This window comes from Salvia hispanica, chromosome 3, assembly GCF_023119035.1.
Source record: "Salvia hispanica cultivar TCC Black 2014 chromosome 3, UniMelb_Shisp_WGS_1.0, whole genome shotgun sequence".
NCBI lineage: Eukaryota > Viridiplantae > Streptophyta > Magnoliopsida > Lamiales > Lamiaceae > Salvia > Salvia hispanica.
In genome coordinates, this window is record NC_062967.1 from 20,342,895 (window position 1) to 20,362,915 (window position 20,021).

Below are 20,021 nucleotides of genomic sequence, written 5' to 3' on the forward strand. Positions count from 1 at the left end.
GGCGGATGTCTTCTTTTTCTAGGGCTCCTGCCATGCACATTAGTTTTATTGTTCCGTGTTTGATCGTGTGGTTTCTTTGGACGGAGAGGAACGACTGCAAGCACCGTGGTCGCCCTTTTTTGTCACACTCATGTTATTTTCCAGGTCACTCAACATCTACATACGTTCGTGTTGGCCGGCAAGATCACCCCGTTACACTGGAGGGGTTGCTCGACATCAGTGGATCTCATGCCTTCTTCTTCTCCCAGACAGCGTGTTCTGCGATCACTTATGGTCCTTTGGCATCCCCCCGATGCCCCTTGGGTGAAGCTAAATACAGAAGGTGCCTTTTCTTCTGCTACTTTGGAGGCGGGAGAGGGACGATTGGTTCGTGGTACTGATGGAGGCCTTCTGCGGGCCTTCTGTTCTCCGATGGATGCATCTTTGAGCTTTGAGGCGGAGCTTATGGCTCTCATTCGAGGCTTAGAGATGGCCATGGAGTTAGCTACACATATTTGGATAGAGCTTGACTCAGCGGCTCTGGTTACTTTACTCACATCTGGACGACCTTGTTCTGCTGATTTTAGATATCATATGACTTTGATCCGGAGGATGACATCTCAGCGGCAAGTTCGATTCTCACACATCTACAGAGAAGGAAACCGTGCTGCCGACTTTCTTGCAGGTAGGGGGGTTCAGACCCCAATTATGACATATTATGATTCTGTCTCTGCGCCTCGATACCTGAAGGCTTGTTAGGATGGACCAACTGGTATATCCTAACTTCCGTTTCCGACGCAGAGATGTGGATTGATTCTGACTTTTTGATAGTTCTACTTTGTTTATTTCTTCGTATTGTTCATTTGGCTACTAGTTTAGTTTTGATTGCATGGAGCATCCCGACTTGTGGGAGCTCCAATCTGTTTCTCCTTCATGTTCTTGCTTTAGATACTAGTCACTTTTGGTCTAGGATCATGTTTTGGAACGTTATATTTTGATTTATTCACAGGTTGGGGGTCTGCCTAAACCCCCCGCGGGACCCGCCCACTTTGGGCGTTTTTTCAAAAAAAAAAAAAAGACAACCGGTGTGAGAGAAATGAATATATGAAAGGTAAATTTCACTATACCAGTTTATCAAATTAGTTTATACATTCTTTTCTTGATTAATTCGTTTCTTAAATATCGTATATTTTTTTATTAAATCAACTGATGATTCCCACTGCAAATGCAATAAAATCAAAGTTAGATACGCATACAAATTATAAAATAAAATACTCCCTTTGTCCCCAAAGAGTATGAACTATTTTCTTTTTCGTCTGTTAAAGTATGAAATTTCTAATTTTAAAAAAGTCAAACAACCTATTACCACTACATATAATTTTATTTACAAGTTATATCATTACTATTAACAACTTATATCACTGCAATAATGTGAACCTCACTCTCCAGTAACATTATTTCAACTACCCTTTCTTCCTCTCTCTCTTACTTTTCTCCTTATTTATTAAAACTCGTGCCGAACTCATTGTTCATACTCTTTGAGAACAGAGGGAGTAACATACACATGGATAAATTAAATAAATATTATTCCATCGATACCTACCATCTTAGTTTGGTATTTTAAATAAATATTATTTCATCGATACCTACCATCTTAATTTGGTATTTCTTTTCAATACGAAAATGAATACTCTCAATGAATTCCAAAATTACTGGTTTAGAAAGATCAAAGATTATTTTTTGGGCAAAAGTGAAACACCATGAACCATTATGTAATCACTCTATTTATTATGCGAAGTATTAACTAGCCTGTAAATCTCTAGATTTTCATTAAATTTAGGTTTCGTATATCAAATTAAAATCAAATTATTGCTATGAATAGAATTTGCAAAGAAACTATTAGTTTCTTATTTTATAATTATTTTCCTATATTAACATATAACTTGGTGAATTATGATTTATATTAAGGATATTAGTGTCAAAATATTGATTTATTGCAAAATCCTAACAAATCAAAAGTTTGACAATTTATAGACGTTTTTAAACATATTAAGCAAAACCAGCATTTAATAAAAGTTTAGAAATTTTATAGAAATACCCATATTACTAACATTTTCACTATGCACACTTAGATGATTTAGCAACCGTTGGATGAGCGAACTAGCTTTTAATCCTAACCATAGATGCACTAGCCGTTAGGCTTAGTAAAGGGCTTTCCAATATCTGTTTTGAAACCCTGTTCTTGTTATACACATCCGATCGATTCTCTCTCTCGCTCTCAAAAAAAATATTACTTCTGCTTTCATCTTGTGATCTCTCTTTCATTCACAAACTATCAATCTCGTCAAACTCAATTGAATTTCGATCTCAGAAGTTAACAATAAGAAACATCACCCTCTTTGGTAAAAATTGGACATGGACTAACAAATCAGAACAATATTAATGTTGTTGCACATATGTTATGTGTATGTAACACAGAGACAGATGCATCAAATCCGCAGATTCTGCTTTTGTGAAACTCACTTAAAGGCTGCCATGCTGACTCCGGTGTATCCTCCATGAGCCCTGAAACTTCCCCGGGACTTGGAATAACTGAGATAGTAAAATTCAGAGACGATGGCAGTGAAAAAAGTGAAAGCCGCTCCTGCAGCGAAAACTCCCTTCCTCACAGTCTCGCAAGAGGGCTCATTATTGAAGAAGAATCTCCTGTACTTGGTGTGTTTAGCATTCCTCACAGAACCAGCAAGAAGGCAAGCCTCAGCAATCAGAAATGTAATCCTACATTACCAATACTTCAATCTCAATTACTCTTTACTTGTTTTCTTTTTAAGCAGGCATACAATGAGCAAATATAATGAGGTGTGTACCAGCAGAAAATGAAAAGAAGAAGAGCACAAGCCCTTGAACCTCCGGGTTTCAATGGATTCCCACAGCAGAAGCATCTACTTGCAGCCATTATAATCACTTGGCTTGCCATCAGTAATAGAAGTGCACCAACACCATAACCAGTTGCAACATCTGAGCTGTAAACACAGTATTTGTATTCATCCTCACTATCACTCCTCATTGTGCCCTGTCAAGAGACCATATATATATGCAATGAGGAGCCATCCAAGAAGTTTATCCTCTTTAGTTTTCTGAAAAAGCATGGAAGCTAAAATTCTTGGAACTTACTTAGGATTCCATTATGATATTATAAAGTTAAGATTTCAAACTAAGCTGATGGAGCCTCTACACTTGGTTTACATGCTAGGCAATTTCATTTGAATGTGAGCATGAGTGTTGATATAAACATGAACATATTTGCTTTCAAATTAACAGGTCAAACAATTTATGTCACCAGATTTAGAACATTCAGAGAAAAAATACATAAACAATAATGGGAAAAAACAATTTAAAATTATAGAATCTTACAATGCTTCTTCTCTGCTCAGCAGCAACTGCCAAACCAAAAGCTATAACATCGAAAATAAAGACAACGATAATTAAGATCTTGGAAGCCATTAAAAGATCTGGATCTCTCACTTTCTGTGTGATATTTCTCTACATGTAGTCTGATATAAAAAAAGTTGAGAAATTAACAAGTTGTGTTAGTGTCATTATTGCACTATTTGTTTAATACTATTGAAATGAAGCTAGTAGTATTACTTTAAAAGAGACTGTGTTTGGAAGAGAAATAAGTCAACTCTTTACCAGCCACTTACAAATACTTATTGTAAGGATTCAACGGTATACACCCGATTCTATGATATTGTTCACTTTGGGTTAAGTACTCACGATTTTGTTCTTGGAACACTTCCTAAAAAGCCCCATACTAAAGGAGTAGGAGTTTGGCTTGGAAGATCCACTTATGCAATGGTGAAATATGAGTTTAAGCAGAGCAACTTTGATTAATACAGGGATCAGATAACTTGTTTGATAATATATGTTGATCATATGATTATCAACAAGGAAGAAATTGAGGAATTGAAAATTTGTTTCAGGAGTTTGAGATAAATGATCTAGGCGATCTCTAAGTTCTGAAGAGAAATCTTCGCGAGACAAAAAAATGCATACATGATATTTTGGCAAAGATAAGGTTGCTGGAATGCAAGCCAACAAATAAGAGAAAATAAAACAAGAGTGATCGGATATTTTATATGTTGGCTAACTAGTTTGAACATCCCGAAAAAAGAATACGATTTAACTAAATTAAGATGGAGGGAGTATATTTATACATTAAATTGGTAATTTATCCTTACAAATTTAAATTGATAAAGATATCATATAAATTTGTAAACATGCATTAAGGTATAATGAGTATTAATATGCTATTGCTATGTACCTTACATGTGAGCACTACTTCGTTTAATGGACGTTTATATTTATGGTCTCTAAGGAAAATGCTCATCAATCATCATCATCATCGCTTCTCCTCCATCGATTCCAATCCTCCTTCTTATTGCTGACAACTCTCAAGCAAGTTCTCCCTCTCTCTCTCCGACGAACAGCTGCTCCTCTAACCGGCCTTCCCCTTCTCAAAACCAACTCCATTAGACTTATATACCTATTCCTGATCGCCATCAACGGATGCTTCTCCGTCATCAGCTTCTTCCTATATGCCTCCCTCAACACCACCGTCTGTGTTCGGATCTTATTCGACACGTAGAAGATCCCCGGAAAATGAACCAGCGCCTTCTTCACCCGCACCCGCCCAATCCCTAGAAATTCCCCAAATCGGAACACATTTTCCCTCTCCGTCTTCTTCGTCACCATCAAGCTCAGGAGCTCGTGGATCACGCCTACCATCCATCTCTCCGCGTGATCGCTGTTCGGAGACAGATGGAACGCGTTCTCGTACGGCGAAATGTAGGGTAAATGCTGCCATTGTTGCTCCACCCAGTCCTCCACTCTTTTCTGCAAATCAAATCCTTTCGGTAAATTCATCGAATACTTGATCTGCATTCCATTCAAATCACAATCCCGCCTCTTTTCCATTTCAGAAAGGGCTAAATCGTCTCTCCAGTTGAGGAGCCCCAATCCGAAGACGATTTCCCCATTCGAATCCCTAAACCCTAAATCGCAGATCTGGAAATAATCAGGGAATTCAGGCAACAATGTGAGTAGATAATCATGAGGCAATCCTAAATCGAAGGTCAGCGTATCGATTAAGTGAAGCGGAAGCCTTCCGCCTCGCGCGATCATGAGGAGCTTGGCGAGTCTCTGGGCGAGGTCGAGGCGGTAGCGCGACATGTTGAGGTGCAGCAGCTCGTCGCAGTGGATGGAGAGGGCTTTGGGGGTGAGCTTGACGTGGGGGAAGGGATTGGTTTTATTTGGCGGGAGAAAGATTTTGAAGATGAAGGGATAGGACTGAATGAATTTGTCGGCGGTGGTGGGGAGGGAGAGGTGGGGTTTGAGAGGGGAGATGGCGGAGAGGGGTAGGGATTGGGATGGGTGAGAGAGGATGAGGTTTTTCAGTGAGTGTAAGGATTTGAGGTTTTTTTCTCTCTCTACGGCTGCGTCGAGATACGGATCGCGGACCCATTTGATTCTAGCGTTTATGAAGGTGCGGAGGTGGAGATGGCGGCGAGCGGTGGCGCTCAACTGGAGGACCTCGCACTTCATATTACACTGTAATTGAGGGAAGAATCACCTCCAACCATGCTCCATAACCCATTGCAAATCCCCCATTTTTTGGGTTTTTGAACAGTGGTAGTGTACACATACGCATATTTTTATCCAAGGTTAATTCTTTTTGGATATTGAAAAGTGGGGAATATAAGTTCTGAAACTCACCTGGAGGAAGAGATTGAGAAACCCAAATAAGCTCTCGGAACAAGTTGATAGGATCCCCTTTGTTACGTCCCCATGTCTTCCGTGTGGGGACATGGAGGCGAAAAATGGAAAGAGAGGATGGGGTTTCTCTCGCTTTTGACATAGTGGGCCCCCAATGGGAGGCTCGCACGACGGGCTATTAGCTCAGTGGTAGAGCGCGCCCCTGATAATTGCGTCGTTGTGCCTGGGCTGTGCACATTTTATACTACTTCCGTTTTTCTATAGTTGAGTTATTTTTCCATTTTGAAAAATTTCTTTATAGTTGAGTCATTTCCATATATGGTAACTTTTTTCTCTTTCTTACTTTACTCTCTTTTACTTTTTTTCTCTCTACTTTATTCACTTTATACTTTATTCTCTCTACCTTTCATCTCTCTTACTTTTTTATCGATTTATTTAATACACCCAACATTCATTTCTAAAACTCCATGTCGAAAAGTTCTGCATCAACTATAGAGAAACAAAGGGAGTCTTTTTTAGGTTACAGAGTACTTCCTCCGTCCGCCATTAAAAGTCCCGATCACTTTTACACACTCATTTTGTAAAAATGATACTCCCTCCGTCCCACAAATGATGTCATACTTGTGGGACGACACGAGATTTTAGAAGGTTTTGTTTTGTGTGTTAAATGGAGAGAAAAATATAATTTTTATATTCATGTGAGAGAGACCATTGATGCATTTTTTGACAAGATCAGAGACTATTAGAGCGTCTCCGGTGGCGCCCCTCCCACTATGACTTCCCACTAGGACTTTCCACAAAACTGCATGTCACGTCATCACTAGCCCTTCCCATTCCACTGCCACATCACTAGAACTTCCCACTGCACTAGGACTTTCCACTAGGACTTCCCGCAATAAAATTAAATTTACGGAATTAAAATTCGACACGGATACGAACGGGGAAATGCGAATATTTCATTAAAAAAAAAACATACATCATTCGAAAAAAAAAATTACATAGTAGATAGAAAAAAAGCAACCACATCAACGTCCACCCCTCCGCGTCCAAACCTCTTCGACGATATCCTCCTGAAGTCGAATATGGGCATCTCTTAGCCGCATGTCGGCAAATGCGCGCAACCGCTCAACCTCTCCATGAGGTACCCCCATGCCCACATTCGCGGTGGCCACGCCGTGGCTTGGACCGGCACCCGTATCATCTTCGTTCGTCCACTGAGTAAGTTCGTCCCCTTCACTTTCGACAATCATGTTGTGCAAAATGATACATGCGTACATGATGTCGCCGATGTTGGTAATATACCACTGCCGTGCCGGATCCCTCACCATCCCCCATCGACTCTGGAGCACACCAAATGCGCGCTCAACATCCTTGCGCACTGCCTCCTGACGGGTCGCAAAGTAGGACTTCTTTTGTCCGACCGCATGCTTGACCATCTTTACAAAGACGGGCCAGTTTGGGTATATCCCATCCGCCAAATAGTATCCCATATTGTGCTGGTTGTCGTCGGCGACGAAACCGATGGCGGGACCAACGCCATTGCACTGATCGTTGAACAGGGGCGACGACTGGAGGACGTTGAGGTCGTTGTTCGACTCGGCGACTCCAATATAAGCATGCCATATCCACAGCCGGGTAGTCAGCTACAGCTTCAAGGATCATCGTGGGATGCTTGGCTTTGAAGCCGGAAGTGTGTATCCCCTTCCAGGTGACGGGGCAGTTCCTCCTCCCAATGCATACAATCTATGCCGCCCAACATCCCAGGGAACCCGTGCACCAACCGTTCATATTTATCAGCCGCTGGCAGTCTTCGGGGCTCGGACGCCGAAGATACCGATCCCCGAATATCGATCTAACGCCCGCGCAAAAATTCAGCAGACACTCGACGCTGAAGACTCGCCAATGTGGAGGTACTCTCGTCGAACATGTCGGCCGGGCCTCCGTACGCCAGCTTGCCTTATTGCGGCAAAGTGCACTTCTGTATTGCCGTGTGTCCGGGTTTGCCAGCCCGCATCCTCTCTGATCCTGAAAAAATCGTATCTTCTCTCTAAAGCACCTACGATATGCATAAACAGAGGACGATGCATCCTAAAACGTCGCCGGAATAAGGCATCCCCAAAACGTGGTTGCGGAGCAAAGTAGTCCTCATACTACCGAATATGTGCAGCAATGTGGTCCCGGGGTACATGACGTCGGCGATGGATCGGCCGAGGTACCGCCGCCGCCGCCTGCTGCCGCCGTTGCTGCCTCTGCCGGAGCAATCGATCAATCGCCTCTTGCACAGCGAGATCCAATTCATTATCACTATCACTAGCGTCTCCGCCACTACCACCCGCACGACTACTCGTCATTCTAGATATACTTGAAAAAAGAGGTTAGAGAGAGAAACTTGTCAACATAAGTGGTGTGAATGGAATGAAGTTCAACGAGCCCTATTTATAGAGTTTAAAAAAAAAATTTAAAACGCGGACGTCCGACCTTCGCCACAGTGGCGGACGTCCGACCTTCGCCACAGTGGCGGACGTCCGGTCGGACGTAGGGGTGAGGGGCAGGGACATGGGACGGGCACATGGGACAGGCGTGGGCGGACGTCCCGTTCACTACGGCGGACGTCCGGTCGGACGTCGGCGACGTCCTACCGAGACGTCCGCCATTGGAGAAGCTCTTAGTGTAGTTCACTCTTTAAATAAATATGTAGGTAAGATTGAAAATTTTCAATTAAGTTTATGAATATGGAATATTCTTTTGGGTTTTAGTTTATGGTTGGAGTAGAATTACTGTTTGATGTCACATATACTAAAAAAATGGGTTTGGGTTAAATGTAAATGGTTGGAGATGACCTAAGATTTTGGGAACATTCAACTACTGATATCATATACTTTAGGCTTGCTAATTTGGCCGGTTCCGGTTCTAACATGACCAGTTAACCGATTTCAATTTTCATAAATACTATAACCTGAACCGATGTTTAATTTTAATCGAAATATATTTATAATTTTAAATAATTCAGTACTAATAAAATAATAATCCAACATTGGATCTATAACAATTAATACCTAAAAATTTAAATAAATACATAAAAAAAATCCAAATCAACCATACAATAATATTCATATATGGGCAAGAGTTATGCCAAGTGTAGTAGATCAGACTAATTTATGTTGGCAATTCTTTTATAAAAAAAGGACTTATAAAATTTAGCATTTTTTCAAAGGAGTTTTAAAATTGAATTCCACTTATCTTTTTTTTTTTCTCTCAATAAATATTCAATAGAATTTCCATTACTAATTGATCTTGTTGTGACTTTTTAATTTAATGCGGTACTGTTAATAAATCATTCACAAACATTTTAAAATCGTATATTAAATGAATTGTTACATAAATTTGTTATAAAGTTAAATTTCTATCATATGAAATGATATTGTATTTGTATAGTTTTTTTGAAAATTATAAACAAACTTATGATGTTCTACTCATCGTAGTTAGTTCATAAAAAATGGATTTGGGAAACAACTGTGGATTTAAAACATCACGGTTTAAATATTTCAGAAAACAGAGCTCACAAATTTAATACTATTTAAATCTTAAAACTAAACAATGTTTCAAATTATTTTATTTCAATTCAATTAAGTTAGATTTATTAGTATATTAAATTATAAAAAAAATTAAATTAAATTATAATTCGATTCATGGTTAGGAACCAGTTGATTCCGGTTAGAACCAGAACCATTGTTATATAAAAAGTTGAAACCGGAACCGGTTTTCCAGTTCCCGGTTCCAGTTAACCGAGGACTGAGGAACCGTTTAAGCACCCCTAATATACTTTCTTCGTCCCAGTGTAAGTGACACATTTTTCTTTTCTGGATGTCTCACTCTAAATGATACATTTCTTATATAAAAACATTACTCTCTCTACTTTTTCTACTCTCTTTTACTTTACTTTCTCCACTTTACACATAAAACAACATTAAACAAAATCTCGTGCCAAATTATAAATGCTCCACTTAGAATAGGACGTAGAGAATATAACCATTAAATTTACGAGAGAATATTTAGGAATTGAAAGCCAGCAAATCATTAAATCGGTTTATTGAATCATTAATTTTTGACACGTAACTTTATGTAGCATAAGTTTATGAGATAAGTATAGAGAATAAACTTCCGTTCCCGAATACTTGACACAGTTTGTCATTTCGGTCCGTCCCCGAATACTTGACACAGTTCACTTTTTCCATTTTTGGTAGTGGACCTCATATTCCACTAACTCATTCCTACTCACATTTATTATAAAACTAATACTTTAAAAGTAGGACCCACATCGCACCAACTTTTTCAACACACTTTCCATTACATTTCTTAAAACCCGTGCCGGGTCAAACCGTGTCAAGTATTCGGGGATGGAGGGAGTATATACTATGCCCTCTCTTCCTTCTCACAAATTATAACTGGCAATACTTTAATTACTTTTTATTTCTACTTCTCTCTTAATTTATCAATTTTACATCAAAACTTGTGCCCAACCAAAAGTGCATATTCATGTATGACGAAGAAAGTATGTTTTAAAAATGTGTTATTTTAAACGGGAAGCAAAACACTTTACACGTGTAGGACAGAGAGAGTATGTAAATGTATAATTTTAATCTTTTTATTTATAATCATTGTGAAAAAATTGGAAAATAAGCATAATTTGAGATTATACTCCCTCCGTCCACAAAAAATAGTTTGATTGATAGTCGTCATGAGTTTTAGTGTTCAGGGTTCAGAATTTGGTAAAGTAAGAGAAAAGGAGAAAAAATAGATAAAGTAAGAAAGATATGAAGAACTAGTGGGTAAAGTATGAAGAGAAGAGAAAAAGTGGATAAAGTATGAGAGACGAATTTTTCATAATAAGAGTATTTTTCGTGGACAAGGAGAATATGTGGAGTTCGGCATCACTCTGAGATCTAAGAAAGCATGAATTTTAATTTGAATTGTGATAATAAAAATCCAAACTTAGAAATAGATTTGTTCGTGTCCATAGGAAAAAAGCAATTTGATAAATTTAGATACATTACAAATGGAGGGAAAATGTGCATTACAACCAAACACATGACCTTACATCATCACACTTACAGAGGAAACCATCAAACAACAAACAAGTACACTCAGGAAACAAAATCATTGACACACAACGGAATCAAGAGAACTCTGGCCTCCGGAAATGGTTGGAATGAGTTCTCTATACAAAACCATGCTGAATGGTTTATTGTTTGCTGCGCAATAAATTATACCATCCTTCGTCGCTTGACACCAAACGTTGCACCTCATAATGCTCTTCTTCTGGAGCAACCGTAGAGGCAAATACTAACCATATCTCGAGAATTTGAATGGTGCATTATGTAGAGGCTTCTCAAGTAAAATTCATGCAAGAATCAACTTCTTCTACCAAAGAAGATGAGCTTCCTGAAGCCCTTAGGGATTTTCGGAGAGCTTTCACCATTATTCCATTTTTTTCTGGAATGGTTTAGTTCTGGACTTGCTTCACTATCGGAAGGTGGAGTTGAGATAATATTCATCACTGAGATTTCAGGCGAAAAGGAGAGCTTTTTCTTCTCTGCACCTTTTTCATTGCTGTTTGATAGAGCAGATTTCAAATTATTTTCCGCTGTAGGATGAACTGCGATCTCAGGTGCAACCCCAACATGAACATCATCAACATTAAGTTGCTGGTCCTTTAGAATGGATGAATGTTTTAAAGGGAGTGGCATGTCTTTGCTAGGTAAGATCTGAATGGAGTTTTTCTCTTCTGAAGCATCTGTAGTGGATAGAGTAGCCAATTCTATCTTCTCAACTGAAGTCACAGTATGTAACAAGGTATCCCTCCCAGATATCTCATTGCTATCTCTCCTTTTAGCTTGAGTCCCTTCTGCTTTTCTAGATTCATCCGCGATCATGGGAGTGGCACCTGCGCTAGCCTTTACCTGAACAGTGGAAGTACTCTTTGAATGATTTAAACCAGTTTTCTTGTCTGAAGCATTGATCTTGTCCCGTCGCTCCTGAGTTGCCTTCGTCTTTTTCAGTTGGGAAGGCGTCATTGTGGGCTTTGCCTTAGATGTTGGTTTTTGGTTTTGACCAACTCTGGATTCAGTAGACGAGTGCTTGTTTGTTGTACGAGCAGTAGATAAGCGATCAATGGTGGAACTCTTCATAACTGGTTTACATGATGTTTTATTCTCAGCTGTTGCAGTCTTCTCATTACTCTTCTTACTCTCTATTGTATGCCTCTTTGGAATTTCTCGGGTAATACCCTTAGCAGCACTTCTTTCTGCAATTCTCTTTTGACGCTGAATCAATAATTCTTCCATCTTCTTCCTCTTCTCTTCTTCCTAAGTTCAAAGTAACAGGGAAGAAATTAGATAGAACAGAAACAAGACCAAGTGATTACAGCACTATCATGCTACAAAATGCTATTAAATCCTAATGCAATGATAATTTAATATTGCAGGATTAAATCAGTCCTATGAAATGTGCCAAACAAATGAAACATTCCTATAATACAGTGAAATGCAGAAATCTACTTATAATATGATACCTTATCAGATTTGCCTCTTGTGCTTCCAGCTGTTGATATCTTGCTCCTTACTGGAATATCGGATTTGCTCCTTGACAGTGAACCCTTTGAAGCTTTAGACTTTGGTTCTTTTCCAGCCACTTTCCTTCCCAGTTCCTTGCCATTCTTGGAATTGGTCGACTTATCATTTTGCAGTGGTGTAACATCAATGCTAACGCTTGGTTCAGTTTTGGACTGAATCCCAACTGTTTCATACAGCGAAATATCATTCACATAACCCATACTTGGAGCCCTATAATTCACAACTTGCTCAGAAGCAGAATTTTGTCCAAACATCATTGAGAAGTCTTCAGGTTCGGAGAAACTTCCAGCTTCAAGTTTACCATGCGTGCTATTCACGGATTGATTGGACCCGGCAATGTCTGGTACCATTAAAGCGTCCTCCTTTGGCTGACGTTGCAGTGGACCATCAAATGTTTGTGACTGAACAATGAAAGAATCATCTGAAATGACTTCTCGTTTATTTTCTCCATCTTGAAAAGGGGTGGAGGAGCAAAAACTACTATGATCTATACTCCCACATGGATGTGAAGATATCTGTCTTTTGCCACCTATAATCCAGTCTTCCTCTTTCGAGGTCTTAATGATGGACAATTCAGTGCCAAAATGAGAACTTTGGGAGACGTATCCTCCTTCTCTTGATGGCATTACCAGATCATCATCTTTACTCCTCTTCGTAGCTCCACGGAAAATCTCCTCACCATCTGATCCTTGAACTCCGTTTCTGTTTGATCTTTCAGTCAGAAGAAAATCATCACTAGCATGCTTTGGCTTGTTTAGCTTCTCATCGGAATTTCCCTTGCCAATTGAGTGCTCTTCTTGAAGATGAATATCCCTCGGACCTTTTGCGTTGTTACTTGGGTCTGGATCCTTCATGAGGAGGTTTTGAAAAATATCCCAATTCCCCCCTTTACTTTCTTCTTCAGAATGACTTACCCGTTCATTGCTGGCTTTCTTGCTATCATCTCGGGCCTTATTCTTTTTGGAGGGTGATTTATGCTGTTTCTTCAATGACCCAACAGCTGCCTCTACCTGCTGTTTAATGGAGTCTGCATCAACGTATTCATCTTCATCAAAAGAAGAGCTATCTGAATCACTGCAACTTTCTTCTTTCGTGGCAGAAGCAATGTAATTTATGTTACGAATAACAACTTTTCTTGAAGATTTTCTGCTATGCTTCTTGTTATAAATCCGGTCGTTTGGAGAAAGAGTTGCTTCATGGTCTTTCTGGTCGCTCGAATCACTTCCAGAACTTGATTGATCAATTTCTTCACCTTCACTTTTTGTACTGTATCTACGAGCCCGGTTGACATTCTTTTCCTTTTTCTTATTAAAGGACCTGTATCCCTTGTTATCATTGATGTCCCTATCAAGATACATGCCTGAATCATGGAAATTGACAGGCCACGACGAAACATTGCTTGGATAGTGTGATGGAGGGACCTGCATGCCAGGAAAGATATACCCCGGATATGGTCGGGGCCGTTGAAACATCGGATTCTGCATGTATTGAGGATGATTGTTTTGCCAAGTCGGGGATTGAGCTGTCCTTTCTGCCTGTTGCAGATGAAACTCTGTTGGCAAACCATTCTCTGTGCCTTATGTTAATGAATTGCCAGTTCAGTTATACATACTTCAAGATAGCAAAAAAGGTCCAAAATCTGAGAAAAATTACTTGTATTGCTTACTCCATAAGATGTAAAAAAAATGAATAATATAACAAGATAAATTTAGACTCTCTCTCTCAGCCAGATATCATAACACAATTCTCAATTTTGAGTCATGCTTACTTAGATAGAGATTAAAAAGATCTCACTTCATAATGTTTAACTTCTATATTCTACTACTCTAAATCGAGGAAGTCTCTTGTTAGAGCGTTTAATGGATCAAAACTTGGATAACTAAACACTTTGAAATTACAAATACGTGGCTGGATATGATTTTCCAAATGTGGGTATTAACACAAATCTTGACTAGTTGTTGGTACATGGTCTTTTGCAAATTATTGTACTCCATATAAATAGTGCATGGGTGTCGTATCACACATCGGTTATGTGCCTTAGACAGACTTAGTCTCTTGTACTATATATATGTGAAATATACCTACTACAATTGTCTATATACTTTTCGACATATTCTATGTTTTATTGCTCTACAACGTATTATAGCAGATTCGAATCCATCTCTAGTTTAGTCTGAAAAAAAAAAAAAGAAATTAAGGTTTCCGCTACGTCCAACACTACTCTTCCCTTCCACCTCTGCCCGGAATTAAGATTGTTCTGTTCTGTTGCTCTACTCTACCGGAAGTTACTATGCCCAAAATTAGAGTTTCTGTTTCTGCTGCTACTACTTTGCCAGTTCTATGACTCCTACTGATCTGCTTAGGGCCCCAACTACTCTACCGACTTTGTTCGGTTCTGCTTACCTCTGCTGTGACAGTCTTGTTCTGTTGCCGCTGCTACCAACTTTGCTCGGTTTCTACTACAACTTCTGATTAGGTTTTTGGTTTCTTCAAATCATCTACAATACCGAATTTTAATTCCTAACCTAATTTAGAGACCACTATCGTATTCAATGTTTCTACTACTGCTGCGACTGTTGCTACTTCTACCGTTGTTTCTACTACTATTGTTGCAGCTGCTCTACTACTACCACTTCCCCACAGCTGCTACTACTACCCTACAACTGCTACAACTTCCTCACAGCTGCTACCACTACCACTGCTACAGTTACTACTACTGCTACAACTGCCAGTACTACCACAACTACTCTAAGCATTTATCAAAGTTGTACCAGCTTTAACTTGAGGGGAAGTGTTATATAAAAAGTATTCCACATCAGTTATGCGTCCTAATCAGGCTTGGTCTCTTGGTTTAAAAAGTTATGAAATATTAACTACTCCCTCCGTCCCTTAAAAATAGAAACTCTTTTCTTTTTGGTCCGTCCCATAAAAATATAAACTTTCTATTTTATGAAAATTCAACACACTTTTTTCTTTCTATCTCTCTATTACTTTACCAAATTTGCATGAAAACCCGTGCCGTTACAAAAGATTCTATTTTTGAGGGACGGAGGGAGTATTACTTTTCTCAACTATGCCTACATACTTTTCCACATATGTCTATGTTTTATTGTTCTGCAATCATCATTTTAGGTCCATTTCAAAGTTTATGAGTTGTATTACATAGTCTGTCTAAAGAAGTGCAAATGCTATCATTTGTTCAATACATTGGTCAAGCTATTGGGGGATGAAAGTTATTTTCTATTGGTTTCTGCACCTCTTAACTAATGTTTATTAACAGAAAAGAGCAAGTATAGAAAGTATACCTTCGCCACTGTCGGATGCTGAGCTCTTAGCTGGCCCAGTAGGATACAAATCATTATTTTCACCAGTGTATACAGCTCCAGACATTCCCAAATACGATGCTTGCATTGCTGCTACTTCATCTAACCAAATCTTATCACTGTTCTTCTTATTGCATAGCTCCATGAAGTTTATGCACGCTTCCCTGAATCAGCAGAAGTAATGTCATCGCCATGGGATGAGTAAAAAAGGAAATGACCCAAAATATGACATCAACTTAAAAGTTAGCCTGTCGTAGTGAATGTATCTGTCAATGTAAGGGAGACACAAGTTTTAGACAAGACACGTCAACCATTAAACTGAACTTCCACATCCATTCTAAATCGTTCTGGTTCACTTCCACAAAGTATTCGAAACATCATCGAGTGAGAAAAATAACGAAAATAGAGGTTTACTGCCAGATTATTTCACGACATAGCTAGAATCCACAATAACCATCATGATGTGAGACGGTACGATTTTTCTCCAGAATACAAGGCTCCAGCATAACACTCAACCCTAAAAAATCCACACTGAATATATCCTACCTTAAACGGAGAGCTCCAAAAGCATCACTGAAAGATACAAGATCATATATATAATCCATCTCAAACCCTGCCACTAAAGCACGTGCATAAGCCATTGCTTGCTCTTTCTTGAGCATTGCCTTCCGAGATTCCAAAACACGTTGAAGACGAATCCTATACACACCCCATGGAAATTGTTAATATACAACTGGTAGAAATTGTACGTTCAAGAAATAAATAAATTAAGATAACGCATTTACTTTGGATTTTCTTCTCCACCATCATCACCGTTGGTTTCAGATTTGGACTGGAGATGTGGTTAAATGGTGTATCATCAATACATGTTTTACAAAATACATTCTGAATACAACAAGGGAAAGATTAGAAGGCTACAGAGGATGATGCACCTTAAATGGGGTAGCTGAAAATCTGAAATCTCCATCCGTCGTAGGAGTACCTGCGAATACAAAATTGTTGTTTACTCGTGTTATATATATAAATTGATTTACATATTAATCTGGAAAATTGCTGCAATTTCGAAAGTCAATGACTAAAAGAAATCCACTAGTCAAATTTATAAGACTATATTTGACACTTCACATAGTAAGAGAGTGTAATTCTTATTGCAGAAGAAAAAATTTAAAGATCATCCTGATTAAGATTTCACTCTTGTCCTCATTCATGCAAAATTAAGCTGATTCTTCAGATATTTCCCCTTTCTACTCAGAGACCAGGTAAAAAAAAAATTGATAAACAAAACGATGTTACAAATAACCTATGTGAATGTCTATAGTTCAGATGAACCACAACAAAACAAAGCCTTTTTGTGAAGATCGATTGTTATAATCCAGTACATTTCCCTCGATCTCTCTCCGGATACACACATCTTGAGCATACAAAACTATAAAATATAATCTACAAGATTCGATTCTAAAAGTCACATGACAGTAAGGGACTTACTGGGATCTAAGAGCTTGACTACTAAATTTAATCCATTACGATCTAAAATCATAAAAGCTAAAGAAAAACCTCAATTTGCAATTCATTTTTGTCATACCTGGTGGTCCATTTACTTGCTCATTTGAGCTTTCAATCTGATTTATCTCTCTCTCAATAGTCACAATTCTCTCAAGAACCTCGGGTGTGCTAACAAACTTCACAAACCTTAATACAAAAAAAAGAAAATAAAATCCATTTAGTAACACACACAACATAACAGAAGAGACTTAACACAGCATAAACTCAGACCACCTTTCGAGAATGGCCTTAGTGAACCATGGAGAAGCATCTGTGGAAATAGGCTTAAGCATAATCGAATATCCACCTTTGGAAATTTGATCCTTAGCCGATTTCAAATGGCGGAGAAATGGCTCCAACAACCCTGATGCTATCTTCTCACTCTTATTCCCAGCAAATATCACGAGATCACATCTTCATTGATGAGAATTGTGGGAAATTGGCATCAGAAATTTACATAATTGGGGGTGGAATGTGGAGAGGCGTACCTTGTTCGTGTCGGTGTCAATTGAAACAGAGCATAACCGAGCAGAGTAGTGGAATCCATACTGCGAATGACAAACAGTAAGAAAAAAAAACAAATAGAAGAAGAAATTGGTGTTTCTTGGAAGGAAGACGAGAAATGCAAAATTCGTGAATGTGAAGGGTTGCAGATGCGAGGAGGGAACATGCAACCGATGAAATAAGGGATTGATGGGGCCTACAATTGAGGAGGCCGACAGTTTCAAAATCAATCTAGGAAGAGCAGTCGTTGGAGAGTCAATTCACATGGTTTTATAAAGATGAGATGAGAGAGAATATTGCTTTTGAAGGCTCCAAATGTGGGAGGTCAGGTGATGAATGATGTGAAGATTACGGTGGTTGCTTCGCTTGGTTGTCACTCCCACCAGATTTTGACAGTCAGTGGACCTATTCACATCACCACTTTCACGACTATTTCTGTTTATTTTCACATTTTGGTTATTCCCAAAAAAAATTATTGATTTTGAGATTCTATAAAGGTGTTCGATTTGCAAGATTGTATCTCGAGATTAAATTAGTAGTGTGTTTGGTTCATGAGATTTAATTCCACAACTCAATCATAAATGGATAATTATGGGATAATTAGTCATAGTTAACTTAATCTTAGATTATATCTTGATATTATTTTATATAGGAAACCAAACACCACCTAAGTGTCTCTATCTAATATTGTAGGCCGATCTCCACTAATACTACGTCAATCACTTATTCTCTCTATGAAAAAATTGTGATCAACGAGAATAAGAACAAGAATAACGACGCAAGGTTTTATATGGTTCGACCTAAAAAGTACATCCACGAGAAAGTACTTCTCGCTTTATTGATTCTGGGAGTGAAGATACAAAGAAAAAGGTCCATCCACGGGAAAGTACTTCTTGCTATATTGATTCTAGGAGTGAAGATACAAAGAAAAAGGAAAACGACGAGCTCGCAAAACTCAGTGTGAATTGATCAACTAAAACTCTGATCTCTTCTTGGACTCCCTCTCTATCTCTCGCTCCGCTCTCTGATTGAAACGACAAAACTGACTTAGCTGCAATTTGTTTGTCCTCTTATATCTCGGATCAACGGTCCAGATTATAAGATCTCATCCGCTGCATCTAAGTCTCCATTTCCAATAGCCATAACAACATTTGAAAATAGTCGTTGGTTTCCTTCTGAGATGAGTTGAGCTTGATCCCTCTGTTTCAGCCATTTTGTGATGACAATTCATCAATAATCTCTAGCTTGAGAACCAAATGGTTGATTGCAGTTTCCATACCAACAACTAGGGGTGCATTCGGGTTTCTGTTCGGTTTTGTTGTCCAAACCGAACCGAACTCGAAAAACCGAATTTCCTTGACAATCAAAATCGAACCGAACCGAAAAATCGAAAACCGAAAAGTCGAACTAAAAAAACCGAATTAAACCGAAAAACAGAAATTTTCAATAAAATAAAAAAATCGAAAAAAATATGGAGCATATATTAATATATATATATATATATATATATATAATTTATTTTATTTATATATACTAATATAATATAAATATATAAGATAAAATTAATAGAATATATATAATACATATAAATTAATAGAATAAATACATATAATATTATATTTAAAATATAATTCAGTTTTTCGGTTTTTTTTTTTGTCCGAACCGGACCGAACCGAAAAATCATTTTTTTTATTTTTAAAATCGAACTGAACCAAAAATCGAAAAAACCGAAACGAATTTCAAAATTTCAGTTTGGTTCGGTTCAGATATTTGGTTTTCGATTTGTTTGCCTCACACCTACCAACAACTCCACCTTAATGAGAGGCTACACTTACCGGTTTAGTTAAAGCATTTTCCTCAATCTCTACTTCCACTTTGACTTCTCCTCTTTTGATAGCCTGATATCAATGTACTTTGTCCTCTCATGGTGTATTTGGTGCTTAGCAAGAGAGATAGCAATGTTGCTATCATACAAGATAGTTAATGACTCTTGATTCAAACCGAAATCCCCTATGATTCCCTTTAATCATACAACCTCCTTTATTGTTTTAATTAAAGCAAAATACACTGCCTCTGTAGTAGATAAGGCCACAACAAATTGGAGTGAAGACTTCCAACTTACTGCACTGCCATAAAGGTTAAAAATGGAAAGACCAAATTGTACAGCCCCCAAAAAGGGTATTTTCTGTAGAAAACAGTGCAAAATGACCAATTTCAAAATAAACCCTTAGTCCAGGGACTACTGGAGATATTTTTAAAGTCTAGA

General features: G+C 38.4%; 3 protein-coding genes across 11 annotated transcripts; all 3 read right to left on the reverse strand.

Moving 5' to 3' along the window:
- Window positions 1-2,303: 2,303 nt before the first annotated feature.
- Window positions 2,304-5,937, reverse strand: LOC125210629 (protein WHAT'S THIS FACTOR 9, mitochondrial-like). 6 transcript variants are annotated; one of them, XM_048110173.1, is made up of 4 exons: window positions 4,304-4,411; window positions 3,394-3,533; window positions 2,847-3,052; window positions 2,304-2,757 (listed from the first exon to the last, which is right to left on the reverse strand). In XM_048110173.1, exons 2-4 carry the CDS (start codon window positions 3,481-3,483, stop codon window positions 2,499-2,501), a joined length of 555 nt encoding a protein of 184 aa, XP_047966130.1. In that variant the 5' UTR covers window positions 3,484-3,533; window positions 4,304-4,411; the 3' UTR covers window positions 2,304-2,498. The 6 variants fall into 6 exon arrangements, with proteins under 6 accessions (XP_047966130.1, XP_047966125.1, XP_047966128.1 ...); XM_048110169.1 differs by lacking the exon at window positions 2,304-2,757 and having other exon boundaries at window positions 2,971-3,052; window positions 3,394-3,434; window positions 4,304-5,936; XM_048110172.1 differs by lacking the exon at window positions 2,304-2,757 and having other exon boundaries at window positions 2,972-3,052; window positions 3,394-3,434; window positions 4,309-5,937.
- Window positions 5,938-6,779: 842 nt separating this feature from the next.
- LOC125209547 lies at window positions 6,780-8,105 on the reverse strand. The gene is made up of 3 exons (XM_048109148.1): window positions 7,971-8,105; window positions 7,080-7,397; window positions 6,780-6,968 (listed from the first exon to the last, which is right to left on the reverse strand). The coding sequence occupies exons 1-3, from the start codon at window positions 8,103-8,105 to the stop codon at window positions 6,780-6,782; spliced, it is 642 nt and encodes a 213-aa protein (XP_047965105.1).
- A 2,666-nt stretch (window positions 8,106-10,771) lies between these two features.
- On the reverse strand, window positions 10,772-18,104 carry LOC125213820 (COP1-interacting protein 7-like). 4 transcript variants are annotated; one of them, XM_048114565.1, is made up of 10 exons: window positions 17,956-18,104; window positions 17,740-17,799; window positions 17,486-17,665; window positions 17,292-17,398; window positions 16,642-16,691; window positions 16,495-16,541; window positions 16,256-16,408; window positions 15,692-15,873; window positions 12,326-13,962; window positions 10,772-12,119 (listed from the first exon to the last, which is right to left on the reverse strand). In XM_048114565.1, exons 2-10 carry the CDS (start codon window positions 17,796-17,798, stop codon window positions 11,166-11,168), a joined length of 3,369 nt encoding a protein of 1,122 aa, XP_047970522.1. In that variant the 5' UTR covers window position 17,799; window positions 17,956-18,104; the 3' UTR covers window positions 10,772-11,165. The 4 variants fall into 4 exon arrangements, with proteins under 4 accessions (XP_047970522.1, XP_047970521.1, XP_047970523.1 ...); XM_048114564.1 differs by having other exon boundaries at window positions 17,740-18,104; XM_048114566.1 differs by having other exon boundaries at window positions 17,486-17,634; window positions 17,740-18,103.
- Window positions 18,105-20,021: the final 1,917 nt, after the last annotated feature.

Coding starts and splice junctions, on each gene's coding strand:
- LOC125210629 (XM_048110168.1), bottom strand. CDS start 5,583: ATGAAGTGCGAGGTCCTCCAGTTGAGCGCCACCGCTCGCCGCCATCTC.
- LOC125209547 (XM_048109148.1), bottom strand. CDS start 8,105: ATGACGAGTAGTCGTGCGGGTGGTAGTGGCGGAGACGCTAGTGATAGT. Junction 7,398..7,970: donor GGCAGCAGGCGGCGGCGGCG/GTACCTCGGCCG, acceptor TTGAAGCTGTAG/CTGACTACCCGGCTGTGGAT. Junction 6,969..7,079: donor TCCAGAGTCGATGGGGGATG/GTGAGGGATCCG, acceptor GAACTTACTCAG/TGGACGAACGAAGATGATAC.
- LOC125213820 (XM_048114564.1), bottom strand. CDS start 17,921: ATGTTCCCTCCTCGCATCTGCAACCCTTCACATTCACGAATTTTGCAT. Junction 16,542..16,641: donor TTTCAGCTACCCCATTTAAG/GTGCATCATCCT, acceptor CCACATCTCCAG/TCCAAATCTGAAACCAACGG. Junction 12,120..12,325: donor CAAGAGGCAAATCTGATAAG/GTATCATATTAT, acceptor CTTTGAACTTAG/GAAGAAGAGAAGAGGAAGAA.